Below are 14,588 nucleotides of genomic sequence, written 5' to 3'. Positions count from 1 at the left end.
GGGCTGTTTGTGGAGGACGTGATCCACCAACCACTCTGAGGGATCTACGCCAAATCGCAGCTGAGGAGTGGGACAATCTGGACCAACAGTGCCTTGATGAACTTGTGGATAGTATACCATGACGAATACAGTCACGCAGCAATGCAAGAGGACGTGCTACTGGGTATTAGAGGTACCAGTGTGTACAGTAATCTGGCAATCACCTCTGAAGATCTCGCTGTATGGTGGTACTACATGGAATGTGTGGTTTTCATGAGCAATAAAAAAGTAAAAAATGATGTTTAGGGTGATCTCTACTCCAATTTTCTGTACTGGTTCCGGAACTCTCGGAACCGAGGTGATGGAAAACTTTTTTTGATGTGTTTATCTAAAGAAGCGAGCAGGCTCTGCCTGTCGAGTGATTAAATGTCATGAAGCGGAGGGCAGCCGTCGAAATATCGACAGGTGTCCATGCAGCGGCATTTCCGAAAGTTCTTTACATATTTTATACGCCAGCAGTATCTCAAGTTTCACATTATTTTATCCTACGTGGAGGATATGTGTCGTTGCCAATGGATGTAGGATAAATTTCGGTTTAGCAATATGCGGTATTCTTTCATTTTTGTTATAGTTTCGAGACGATAATGGTCTTTCTATCTTTGCCACAATCGTGCATCATATTAATTCTCCTGCCACTAATCGCATTAATCAATGCTATGGTTTACCTATTGTTCGTGAAAGCATTCATAAACTCATCGACAGTTCGATTTTGTCTCGAGGAATTATTTCGGCTTCAGTTGATGATTGCTTCGAAAACCTCGGTATTTTATCCGGACTGGCTGCATCGTGTTTCTTGGCTGTAGTCTGGCTAGGAATGTAACTGTTCGTCATTCGGATACGTGTGGCCGTTTCTGTGGCGTGGAGTGGACTCTTGCCAATAGATTTTCTATGAAAAATGTAATAGGGAGAGCTTTGAACTACGCAGCTTTATCGGTTGTGCGAAATGTTTGAAGTCTGCTCTGAAGCCCAAGTGTAAACTGCTCTGTTGAACAGACAATTTTCATCTACGTCTTGTTGCTGCTGAGGAGGTTAGGAAAGAAGCACGACGAGTGCCGACTGGTGCATGGTCACCAAATAGTGATAATACAACGGGTGGGATTGTTGTTTCACATTCACTTCTGATGGAGCGTGGTGTTTGTTATCTTAGACAATTGAAAGTGCAATCCTCCGGTTGCGCTGGACACAGAGAATCATGTTCCCAGCATGTAGTATTTACTATGTGATCCAGAGCATTGCAAACTCTATGTTGACCCGTCAAACTGGTCTAAGAAGATGCGTAACAGCCTCCTGAGATAAGTACCTTGTTGCAAGAACTATCAAAAGTTTTTACTTTTACCCTGCTTCTTAGGTAATATGTCCTGAAAATTATATGACCTTCCGAAGATTCACAAGAAAAGAGGTTTCTCTTAGTTCCATTATCATTAACATCGGTGCTTCAACATAGCTCGTAACAAAACACCTTAGTACGTTGTTTAGACCACAAAAAAGTTGATCTATAGATCATATTATGTACTCTAAAGCATTCTTGCATCGATTAGAGGGATCACGTTTGAATGACTCTGATACTGTAGCAAGTTTTGATGTGTTCTTCACTTGCGTTAATGGTTCAAATGGTTCAAATGGCTCTGAGCACTATGGGACTTAACTTCTGAGGTCATCAGTCCCCTAGAACTTAGAACTAATTAAACCTAACTAACCTAAGGCCATCACACACATCCATGCCCAAGGCACGATTCGAACCTGCGACCGTAGCAGTCGCGCGGTTCCAGACTGTAGCGCCTAGAATCGCTCGTCCACCCCGGCTGGCTCTTGCGTTAATCTGTCTGACTCATTATCGTTAACTGGGCTACGTTTTGTGTTGGATTAAAAGCCTATACTTTTTATACAGGGACCAATTCACTGAACGGACAGGTGGGCAGAGATGGGAAGCTATTTCTCACATAGAACTGTTGATATGACTATGGAAGACTTAGAGAAACGTGCTCCGAAATTGGTGGAATTGATACTTGTGTGCTCCATCTGACATGAAAAGAAGCTTATAAAAAAAAGCTTTTTAGAATATTTAAATTCCATTCACCAGAACATTTGGTTCATGATGGACGTGGAAAACCATGGCTGCCTTCCCATCTTCCATGTGATCGTCATGAGGATGTTTGATGGTACGTTCTTTGGGACATGCTTTTTTCTTTTAAGTCATCAGTCTACTGACTGGTTTCATGCGGAATGACACGATTTCCTCTCCTGTTCCAGTCTCTTCATCTTAGAGCAACACTTGCAACCTGTATCATCAATTATTTGCTGGATGTATTCAAATCTCTGTCTTCCACTACCGTTTTTGCCCTCTGCAGCTCCCTCTAGTACCATGGAAGTCATTCTCTAACGTCTTAACAGGTATCCTATTATACCGTCCCTCTTCCTTGTCAGTGTAGCCCATATATTCGTTTCCAATGCACGTCTGCGCAGAACCATCTCATTCCTTAACTTATCATCGCACCTACGTTTCAAAATTCGTCTGTAGCACCATTCTCTTCTTTTCCTGCTTTGCCACGGTCCATGATTCGATAACATACAATGCTGTGATCCGAAACGTACATTATCAGAAATGTCTTCTTCAAATTAAGGCCTATCTGATACTAGTACACTTCTCTTCCCCAGAAATAAAATCTTTGCCAGTGTTAGTCTGCTTTTGATGTATTTGATCAATGCGTCATGAGGTATTTTGTTGCCTAGGTACCTGCATTTCTTAACGTCTTCTGCTTCGTGGCAAACAGTCCTAATGTTACGTTTGTCGCTGTTCTCGTTTCTGCTACTTCTCAGCACTTTCATCTTCCTTCGACTTACTCTCAATCCGTTTTCTGTGCTTCTTAGACTGTTCATTCCATTCATAAAATCGTGTTATTCTTCTTTCCTTTCACTCAGCATGGCAATTACATCATACATGTCCTTTCACCTCGAATGTCAATTCCCATCCTAAATCTTTGTTTTATTTGCATCATTCCTTCTTCTATGCACAGATTGAACAGCAAGAGTAACTGACTACATCCCTGTCTTACTCCCGTTTTAATTCGACCACTTCGTCCTTGGTCGTCCAGACTTAACCAGAACAATAAGTTGTGTGTGATGTTAGTGTTTCTGAGACACTACACAAAAGGATCATAAGGTAACTTTAAGTACAAATTCTTCTAAATTTCGCCACTAACTTCACGAAAAGATCGACGACGAACTAAAAATCGCATGTTTTCTTATATATTGCCGTAAAGTCAACGAAATGAAGCAGACTCTCACGCATCGACAATATCATACAGAAATGGCGTAACTAACACAAACAAAGCGCTTGAAAATGGTCTTCATTTCCCGAAATGATTACCATTTTCGTGCGAATAAAAGGAAAGAAAGTCGTGACTGGTAGCAGATGAATTATTTATGAACAAACCTATTAATTATATATAAAATCTCCCCTGTAGCGCTAGCGACACATAAATCTGTGCGCATTCGTCTTGCCTGCAGTGCTAAAACTACGTATTTTAGTGACAGGAGCTGAGCATGTAAGAACTAGTAACGTGAAATATACAGAGTGATATTTCCACCGTGTACAAACTCTACTGACTGACCGATGAGAGGATACAGAAAAATACGGGCCTAATGAACTTAATGCCAAGAAACACATGGTTTCCTTACTAGGAACCATTTATTCAGTCATACTTTGTTGCAAATACTACGGTCTAATTCGCGCCGTACCGTGCCACAGTTGCAGTATGCAAGGGTTCCTCCTAGAGGGTGGTACTTTCCTCATTCGTTATGTCCAAGCGCCCTCTCCTGGCACACTCATTGGTAACGTTGTGTCCGATTCACTTCTCTTGCTGACGTACCTTGTGGCGGCTGTGACACAGCGTTGTGCACAGGATTTCCGTTTCCGAACTGAGAGCTTACCGACATGGTATTTTGTTATGAAATGGCAAATGACTACTGGCAGCAGGCAGCAAAATTGTCTGGTACAGGGTCGTTTTAGGAAGAGCATATCATGAAGGATGTACCCGAAATATTCTGATACTAGACTTGGAGCACTGTGGAAGGCGACAGCAGTGTCAGTACCAGACAGTTGACTCGCTAGTACAAGTTAAGCCAGGCGATCGTTTGGAACATTCTCCATGACAACTGTTACTTCTCTTATAACTTACAGCATGTGCGGGGCTTACTAGCGACAGACTTTCCACGTCGGGAGCAGTTTTGTCAGTGAGTTTTTCACCAGGAAACCACGATTCCGGTATTTGTGTCATCCATCCTCTTCACGTATGAGGCCCTCTTTACAGGGAGTGGTAACCTCAACTTTCATAATGTCATCTGTGGGATGCTATATAGAACTCCCACAGTACGGTGACAGCGGATCATCAGTATTGGTGCAGCTGGAATGTGCATGCCGGGATAATTGGCGACCGTATTTTTGGAGCAGTCTTCCTTCCATGTCACCAACTAGGCCGGAACTATCGGCGTTTCTTGCGGGTAACTTTGCCTCACCTGCTGGAAAAAAGTATCAATAATGGTTCGAAGGGATATGTGGCTGCTACCCGATGGCGCTCCAGCCCACTTAGCCGTTAACGTGTGGACGCATCTCAGTTATGGCTTTCCTGGTCGATGGGTCGGACGAGAGGAGTCCAGTTGCATGGCCTGCTCATTCACCGGGTCTCAACCCACGCGATTTCTGGTTATAGGCCCATAACCAAATTATCGTGTATGCAGAGACCGTTCCAAATGTGTGGACGCTGGAGCAGGGTATTCATGGCGCCTATGATTCTGTTCGGATGCATCCTGCCTGATGTGAACGTGTGAGACTGAACATGCTACGGCGCGCACACGTATACGTCGAGACACATGGAAACCATTTGCCACACTTACTGTAACTGTGGCTGCACAGTACAGCGCGTATTAGACCGCAGTCTCTGTAACAACGTATGATTGAATAAGTGGTCTCTAGAATGGTAATCAAGTATCCCCGGATATAACTTCAATAGACCATTTTGGTTCGGTATCCTTTGATCGATCAATCTCTAGAGTGTGTACACGGCAGAAAAAATCACCCTGTATATCCATAGTAAAGGTACGCTATAAATCATGCTACATGTGGATAATTGGTACACATCTCTCTTCCACTACTTCCGTGAAAGGAGAACAAACTCTGCAGGTACAGTTCACGTCATCCGGCCGGTGTGGCCGAGCGGTTCTAGGCGCTACATTTCTGGAACCGCGCGACCGCTAAGGCCGCAGGTTAGAATCCGGCCTCGGGCATGGATGTGTATGGTGTCCTTAGGTTAGTTAAGTTTAAGTAGTTCTAAGTTCGAGGGGACTGATGGCCTAAGTAGTTCAGTCCCATAGTGCTAAGAGCCATTTTAACCATTTTCGAACAGTTCACGTCAACATGGAAGGTACATCAAAACTTTCGACCCAAGTGCGAAGGCGTAAGGTAGAATTTAGTTCAACAGACACTATGATGGCCTTGGAGTGCCACGACAAAGTCTTACTGTATAGACAGGTACCAGCAAACAAACAAAAATGCAATTACGTAACATTTCCTTTCATTGGGGCAGGGGGGGGGGGATTATCATTTGTGAGAACCTCTCTTAAAACGGCTATATATTGTAGTATGATATAGTGCTTGTAATCCTTACCAACGACTTTTCACGGATAATGTAATGAACATGGCCTAACTCTGGTGGTAGCTGTTACTGTCTGCATACATGAGTACCAGTTGAAGAAGAAGAAATAGCTTCGATAAGGTGAAACACTTTGGATTATCTATTTCCTTGCCCGCCCGGTTGACCGTGTGGCCTAACGCACGACTTTCCGGGTGGGAAGGAGCGCGTGGTCCCCGGCACGAATCCGCCCGGCAGATTTGTGTTGAGGTCCGGTGAACAGGCCAGTCTCTGGTTCGTTTTTAGGCGGTTTTCCATCTGCCTTGGCGAATGCGGGCTGGTTCCCGCTATTCCGGCTCAGTTATTCTATGTCGGCGATTGCTGCATAAACAAGTTCTCCACATACGCGTACACCTCCATTACTCTACCACGCAAACATAGGGGTTACACTCGTCTGGTGTAAGACGTTCCCTGGGGGGATCTACCGGGGGCCGAACCGCACAGTAACCCTGGGTTCGGTGTGGGGCGGCGGAGGGGTGAAGTGGACTGCGGTAGTCGTCGTGGGGTTGTGGACCACTGCGGCTGCAGCGGGGACGGAGCCTCTCTTTCGTTTTTAGGTCTCCGGTTAACATACAATACATGCAATCTATTCCTTCGAAGTAGCTGTTTAGGGGCCATTAAACTGATTCTTAAGGGTATTCAAGGTACTTTGCCGGAAGAACGGACTTACCTCCGGTGGCGACGCAGGACACGGTGGGCTGGGCGCCCTCTGGGTAGGGCCCCAGGACCTCTTTCACCACGCGGCCGTGCTCGTCCAGGATGCTCACGTTGTCGGGTGGAACTGGAAACAAGCAGACAACCGCATCAGCACTCGCGCTAGACACTTCAGTGGTAGGGGGCGCAGCAGATTCTGTAGCAGCTGTGACTGTTGCGCCTCGAGAATCGTGTACCTATTCACCCCCGTTGCTTATTAGTGACAGTCTAATGTGTGATTTTAGAATCACGTGAAGGAAAACGCATTAGAAACCATCATAAGCAGTTCTAGAGGTTTATTTGTTAGTTTTTGTTAGGCGTGAGATTTTATTTAACACAGCGTCTGTAACTATTTCACAATATACAGATTTATGTGCTTCATAATATGTTAAACATATTTGATGTTGTTCAGTTTTCAGGTACAAAACTTTATGTAGACTATAACGTGTATTTTCATGCAGCTACTCTTACACGAGTGTCCCAGAAAGAATGATCAATTTTCATGGATGTGACAGAACGATCATTCGAAGCAAAATACTCTAGAAAACATTGGCTCTAAAATCCATACCTTAATAGCTATAAGTACTTTTTTAATTCCCCGAATAGGGGCCTTCGGCCAACGATGCTATCTGTTTATTTCCATTTACTTCGTCAATTTCGATACTGTGAAAGAAACCGCTTCTATAGCAAACTCTTTGCTCTGCATGTTTTGGGAGAATGTAGATGGCTCAAAACAAGAAAAAAAAACTTGAAATAAGTATGGCCTCTAAAATGCGTACTTTAAGCCCCATGTGAACTTACGTGTTCGGTAGGAAAGATGTGTTTCACGGAACGAATATGAACAATTTCACACAGCTCTTTAAGGTATGCATCTTAAAGCCCAAGTTTATTGAAATTTTTTCTTGTATTGGTTCATACGACCACCTCTTAAAATGTAGAAATCAAAGAGATTGCAGTACAGGAAATTTTTTTCACTGTACCCAAGATGGATTGCTCCCAATTTTTAAGGTACGCATATTTGAGCAGATCTTTACTAGACTTTTTCTTTCGCATGGTCGTTCTTCTGGTGTCTCTGAATACTGGTCTTTCCTTCTGGAATTCCCTGTATTAACTGTGGACAGTTAAGCCAAGATTCGTCGGTTGTGCATCATTTTGTACTTTGCAACAGAAAATATTTCACCATGGAACACGTGAGACGTGCAAATAAAGAGTTTCTTTAATGTCTCAACAATTTTACCTGTCTTGAAAATGGAAATTTGTCATAGTTTCCAATAGCTTCATTTTCGGAAGGTATTTAAGCTGTAACTGGATTTCCATAGTACTTCTGAAGTGTAGTAGACTAATGATGTAATAGATGGGCTATCACAGTAAGGACAAGATTTTCGCGCTTGTAACGCTTTAAGTTTCAGTCCAGTATTTATTCCTAAGTACGTGAACATGTTGTACCATGGAATATATCTCCACGTTAGCAAAAATCTTAATTTTCCGCAGTAAGATTTGTAATATCCGAAAAAGACTGCAGCACATAAAAAGTGAATGCCATTTAAACAATGTGAAATGTCATTAAAAATGGTATAAAAAGATACATCAAACGTTTGTTACGAGGCGGGCTATAGGCTTAAGTGTAAAAAGTGTACCAAAGTACAATGTTTTCCCCAGCTTTGATTAATGTACTGACTCTTTCACTACTGTTTCAAGTGAAACGTTTAAAATTCCACAAACGGATTTCGCTGCTGTACGCTGCAACCCTGCCAAAGCATTTATCCCCTGAAAGATTTCAAGTTCGGATGACAATGAGATCATTCACAAACAATACAATGTTTCCTCTCGCATTTCAAATTCATATCTCTACAGGCGATGCGTCTTGAGTTTCATTATACCGAGGGCCATCTGTTTATAGATTTCATTTTTGATCATTCGTTACCAGGAATGTGATACTTACAAATGTGTTTCCTTCCGTTCTTCTTTCTACAAATGTTAGGAATTTGTCTGTTACTTGCTCTAGTTGAGTGTCTACAATTCCTGTGACTAGATTGTGTTTTCTTTCTCCACGGCCTTTTTGGGCCAGCTACTGACCTTTTGCTCGACAGTTAATTGTTATTTTAGCTATCCTGTTTTCAGTCATTCTTTTAACATGAGCTCTTAATTTATTTCTATATTTCTTGCAGTTTATTAACGGTTTTAAGTCGTAGTTGTAGTCTGATTGTCGTATAATATTGAACAGTATACAGCAATCCGCTTTTCTTAAAAGGCAGAACCTGACTTCCGCAGCTTATATTGTTTATTTTCAGCCGTTATTGTTCCAGAGTCACTGACAAATAGCATAGGTAGCTGCATCATTGAATTATAGAGCTTTACTGGGGTTTATTAACTCTCTATTCAGAGTCCTGTATAGCATTCCATTAATATACTTATATCTTTCAACGTTTTTTCAGTGTACCTATCGTTTGTAAAAGAAGTTGAACTCATTCACTCTCTCCATTTGCTGATAGTATTTTACAATTATGTTTGCGGCCGTGTTTTGACATTAAAAATACACGAATTTAGTTATTTGTGTCTAGATTCATAAGTTACAGTTCCTGGCAGTTGTATCTCACTAATAAGTCGACCTTTAAAGAAGTTGTCACTGTCACCTATTAGGAGATTGTATTCATCAAAAAGTGTTGCTACTAGATGATTTCCCTGGTTAAAGTAGTGGGTGCAAAATTATTTCTTTTCACTGTTGTCTTAACATGTTATCAACAAAGATATTAAACGTATCGGAGACAAAACACATCCTATTCGTAAGTTTAAATTTGTTGCCAGATTAACATTTTTATATTGTATTATTTAAGTTTTATTATATTTTCTATATTTCTTTTTGTCACATAATCGAAATAAATAACAAAAATTTCCAAACACAATCATTTAGTGGCATTCAATTGTTTAAGCGTCAAACTCTACTTCAGATGGATCCAACCAGCCCTAAAAGCACTTGAAGACGTAGACAATAAAACGGGGAATAGTAAATTCATACATGGTTACAAGATTCTCATGGGTAAATAGCGTAGTGGAAGAAAAATGTTTTTCCCCACGGACTATAAATATAACGAGAACACGAATGCACACTTCGCAGTCCACAGCTTATGAGCGACGGATGTATTAGTCGGTGGATAGTGGAAAAATGTGTGTTTAGTCTGGTTGTTTTTTTCGTCACCTTTAAGAATGAAATACTATATCCACCTACCAGCTAATGTATAAGCCCCCTCCAGAATTAATAGCAGAGCAATATAACAACGCTCTTCAATATACAGGGTCGTAAGCCCGGTGGGTCCAACACAGCCTGTGCACACATTCCAGGAACTGGATTTTTGTAATAAGACCCCACTGACAACCTAAATCCCTCACGGTGCTTCACGTCCACTATTTTGAAGACCTTCTTCATCCGTAAACCTGGCATTCATGTTGTGGGCCACACAAAAGTTTGGAGCAGACGTGCACGGTTTGCAGCTTAAGCCTAATATGTTTGAAGGGACATAGCAGTGAGGCATCTCAGTTTCATATCGCGAATTATTCACACGTGTTCTACTGGTACCGACTTTGAAACAAAATCGAAACGTCTTCGTTCCCGGCTTCGAAGCCCGCCGCTACTTACATTTTGATTAATAATCAGCATTGGCGGCCGACGACTTCCGGCATAAGAAGTGTCCCTCATTTTGTCAACGGCCTTGCTAAATAGGGCGGAGGGGCGGACCGAGAGTCAGAACACTCTCTTGTCCTAAGGGTGGGAAACTGTCCCCAAAGTAGGAAGAATCAGCAATGATCATCGGCATGAGATTGCAGGAGGGTTTGGAAACTACTGCATTATAGACACGTAACATGTATCCATAGAACATGTGGCATGTAACTGAAGATGTGTCATGACGATAGCTTCATTGGCAAAAGATTCCGTAATAGTCCCCTATTCGGATCTGCGGGACTGCCGGGGGGGAGGTTACCATGAGAAGAAGACTGAATAATCAAGGGAAGGATAACGTTCTACGAGCCGTGGCGTGGACTGGCACAAGCTTCAACGTGGTGGGGCAACTAGAAAATCTCAGTCTAGATATAACAGCGGTCAGTGAAGTGAAGCCGAAATAAGACCAGGATTTCTGCTCAGATGAATATAGGGTAATATCAACAGAAGCGGAAAATGGTATAACATAGTAGCATTCGTTATGAATAGGAAGGTAGGGCAGAGAGTGTGTTACTGTGAACAGTTCAGTGACAGGGTTGTTCTTATCAGAATCGACAGCAGACCAACACCGACAACGATAGTTCCGTTGTACTAGTCGACATCGCCAGTTGAATATGAAGAGATAGAGAAAGTGTATCAGGATATTGAAAGGGTAATACAGTACGTGATGGGGATGAAAATCTAACACTCCTGCCTGACTGGAATGAAGTTGCAGGGGAAGGAGTCGAAGAAAAATTACCGGAGAATATGGGCTTCAGACAACGAATGAGGGAGGAGAAACACTAACTGAGTTCTGTAACAAGTTTCAGCTAGTAATATTGAATACTATGTTCGAGAATCACAAGAAGAGGTACACTTGGGAAAAGCCAGTTAGAATACATCATAGTCAGACAAAGCTTCTGAAATCGGATAGTGAATTGTAAGGTGTACCCAGGACCAGACATAGACTCAGACAGAGATGTAGGAAGTGATGTGTCAAATACAATATGTACATCAGCCAAGAGGGAATAATAAGAGTGGACGACCAAGAACGAAGTGCTCTTATTAAAAAGGGTGTATGATAAGGATGTATCCTTTCGCCCCTAATGTCCATCTGTACATCGAGGGAGCAATGATGGAAACAAAAGGAAGGCTTAGGAGTGGTATTAAAACACAAGGTGAAAGGATATCAATGATACTATTCGCTGATAACATTACTATCCTGCGTTAAGGTGGAAAAGAATTACATGATCTGCTGAACGGAATCAACAGTCTAATGAGTACAGAGTATGCATGAAAGTAAAACGAAGAAAGAGGAAGGTAATGAGAAGTAGTAGAAATGAGAACAGAGAGAAGATTAACTTTCGTATTGATGGTAACGAAATGGATGAAGTAAAGAAATTCTGTTACCTATGCAACAAAATAACCAATGACGGACAGGGCAAGGAAGACATCAAAAGCAGACTAGCCCTGGCAAAAAGTGCACTCCTGGCCAAGAGAAGTCTACTAATATCAAATATCGGCCTTAATTTGCTCAAGAAATTTCTGAGAATGTACGTTTGGAGCACAGCGTTTTATTGTAGTACATGTTTTACTTAGGGAAAACCGGAACAAAAGAGAATCGAAGCATTGGAGATGTGGTGTTACAGACGAATTAGGTGGACTTACAAGGTAAGAAATGAGGAGGTTCTGCGAAGTATCTGAGAGGAAAAGATATTGTGGAAAAAATTGAAAGGAGAAGGGATAGGATGAAATGGCCTCTGTTAAGGCATGAAGGAATGACTTCCATGGTACTACAGGGACCTGTAGAGGGCAAAAACTGTAGAGGAAAAGAGATATTGGAACTCATCCAGCAAAAAAAAAAAAAAAAAAAAAAAAAAAAATATATATATATATATATATATATATAAAAAATAAAATAAATAAATAAATAAATAAATAAATAAATAAATAAATAAATAATGGACAGCTATGTTAGCATTTTGTCAAAGATAAGCTCGAGAACTTTCATGTTTCGCTTAAAACTAAGCACAGCAACCCTCATCTACCATGTACGTAAAGGAATGAAAGCGATCAAAATAGAACACAAATCGTTTCCTCGGAGGAGAAACCAAAATCTGTGGTGTTCAGTTCCCAAAGCGTTACGGTAGTAATTTTCAGCTGAAAAGTATTTGTTACGGTGCTGGAGTACAATATTATAGTGAAATCGTCGACGAATAAGGTGAATTTATAAGGCTCCTGTGACACACTTGCTTCCCTGTAATTCCTTTGGAGTTTAGGCAAGTCAAAGGGTTTACATGAGTGAGCGATTTAATGTTTATTAGCAACGCTGGGGTGTAGGGAACGGTCACACACTCGTTGCTTTACCCTTGCTTTACCCTAGTTCCAATAGTTTCTTAACCATTATTCATAGCGGGCAATATTGCGATCAGTGACACAAATGAAAATATTCTAAACTGTCGCGTCCCGACAGACGTCCTATCATCAGACTGGATGAAGCTGTGGCTGGGTAACGCAATCAGGGTGTAGGTGGCTTTGTGGGGTGGGACCTAATGCGTTAGCTTTAACGGAATGAGACTGGGTGAGTCTCCTACAATGCGTAGCACAGGTTGTTTCGGAAGGAAGAGGAGAAGCAGTGACTGGTAGGGACTGAATAAGAATGCAGGTACTGAAGGATCAAATTTAAGATGAATTAATTTTCCCAACCATTTCGAAAGGTTACTTGCAAAGGCTGCGTGACTTTGCCAAACAGTAAGTACACCCTAAAATTCTGTATGTTAGGACTTTCCAGCTGCTCTTGGTGTGTGAGCTCTCCCCTGCTCCATCAGAGAAGAGAGCTTTGCTTGCAACTCGGTCCCCACATACTGTACTTAAAACAGGAGATGTGGGTGAAACATTGCTTCACTTCGGCGAAAAATTCTACATGTGCACTAAACTATAGCGCGGAGAATTTCAGTCATTTAAATCCGTCACCGATAATTTGCCCTTCCTCGGCCAACTATCCTCGCTGCACAGACAGATGCGATCTGTCGTCTCTAAATTCTCAAATTTATACCTAATTTATTGCCACAACATTTGTTACCCGCGAATTAAGACCACAATTTAACCAGTTTTCGTGTGTTGCCATTAGGTTTTTCCGAGATAGTTAACTTCCCATTGCTTACTGTTACCTATTATTAAATGCAACGAATATAGTGACAAATTTATTGTATAAACGCGTTAAATTTTCACGTCTAAACAGATCGCTCCGGCAGTCTACTGTCTCGTACTGTCCCAACGTATATTGATTTGTACTTTATTCTCCTCTGATGCAAGTTTCTAAGTTTCGAAATTATTATTCAGACTGGTAATCCAAAATACACAACTTTAACAAAAATTCATCATTCGATAGTGCCCTTCAGTAAAGGAAAATGGATACTTAAGTAATTTCGAGATCACGTAAATTGTAATCACTATTTTCTCTCGTTACTAGGTCAGCATCACAGCTCGTAGCCGACGGCAATGGATGCTTAGTTTGACTCAATGCCTAAGCATCCTCTACTCTGAAACGAAAAGAAACAGTACGGCTACGAAATCAATAGGACTAGGTCATTGGATAAGAAGTCCTCAGTTAAATTTGAATAAAATCGCTGGTTATTAATGACGGGTTGCCCCGTCACCGTCATTGTCTAAGCCTGACTGTCATGAAATTGGCGAGGGTCACAGTTTTATGTCCAGAGAATGGCTATTTTCATTTATTTATTTATTACCGCGGAAATTATTATAAATTGACTCGATGAGCTGTGTGTTTGCCACTGTCCCCAGCCATACGCGTTTTTTCATAGTGGATTTCAAAGAACTAGCATTGAACTATACCCCTCCATTCAACAAGATACTTCAGCATTGTTGACGATACAGTTTTCATCTGCCCGCATGATGGCAGCGAGACGCAGCAGCTGCTCATCTATAATATGTACAGCTGTACTATGTGATCAAAACAAACGTTTTTCATATTAGGTGCATTGTGTTGCCACATACTGTCAGATACTCCATGTCAGCGACCTCAGTAGTCGTTAGAAATAGAGAGCAGAATGGGGCGCTCCGCGGAACTCACTGACTTCGAAAGCAGTCAGGTGATTGGTGTCACTTGTGTCATATGTCTGTACTCGAGATGTCATACATCTGCACATGAGAATTCCACACTCCTAAACATCCCTATATCCACTGTTTCCCATGTGAGACTGAAGTGGAAACTTGAAGGGACACATAAAGCACCAAAGCGTACAGGCCGACTGACAGAGACCGTCAACAGTTGACGAGGGTCGTAATGTGTGATAGGCAGACATCTATGCAGATCATCACACAGGAGTTCAAAACTACATCAGGATCCACTGCAAGTGCTATTACAATTAGGCAGCAGGTGAGAAAACTTTGATTTCATGGTCAAGCGGCTTCTCATAAGCCACACATCACACCGGTAAATGCCAAACGACGCC

General features: G+C 41.8%; 1 protein-coding gene across 1 annotated transcript in view; it reads right to left on the bottom strand.

Annotated features, from left to right (window-relative positions):
• Positions 1 to 14,588, bottom strand: part of LOC126342597 (uncharacterized) — a 746,980-nt gene that overhangs the window by 51,006 nt on the left and 681,386 nt on the right. Inside the window, exon 4 of the mRNA XM_050001873.1 lies at positions 6,397 to 6,507. Within this exon, the coding sequence (XP_049857830.1) occupies positions 6,397 to 6,507 (111 nt within the window). The remainder of the gene's footprint in view (positions 1 to 6,396; positions 6,508 to 14,588) is intronic.

Source organism: Schistocerca gregaria, chromosome 1, assembly GCF_023897955.1.
Source record: "Schistocerca gregaria isolate iqSchGreg1 chromosome 1, iqSchGreg1.2, whole genome shotgun sequence".
NCBI lineage: Eukaryota > Metazoa > Arthropoda > Insecta > Orthoptera > Acrididae > Schistocerca > Schistocerca gregaria.
The sequence above is the reverse complement of the archived record's forward strand: the minus strand, read 5'-3'. Positions and strand labels throughout refer to the sequence as shown.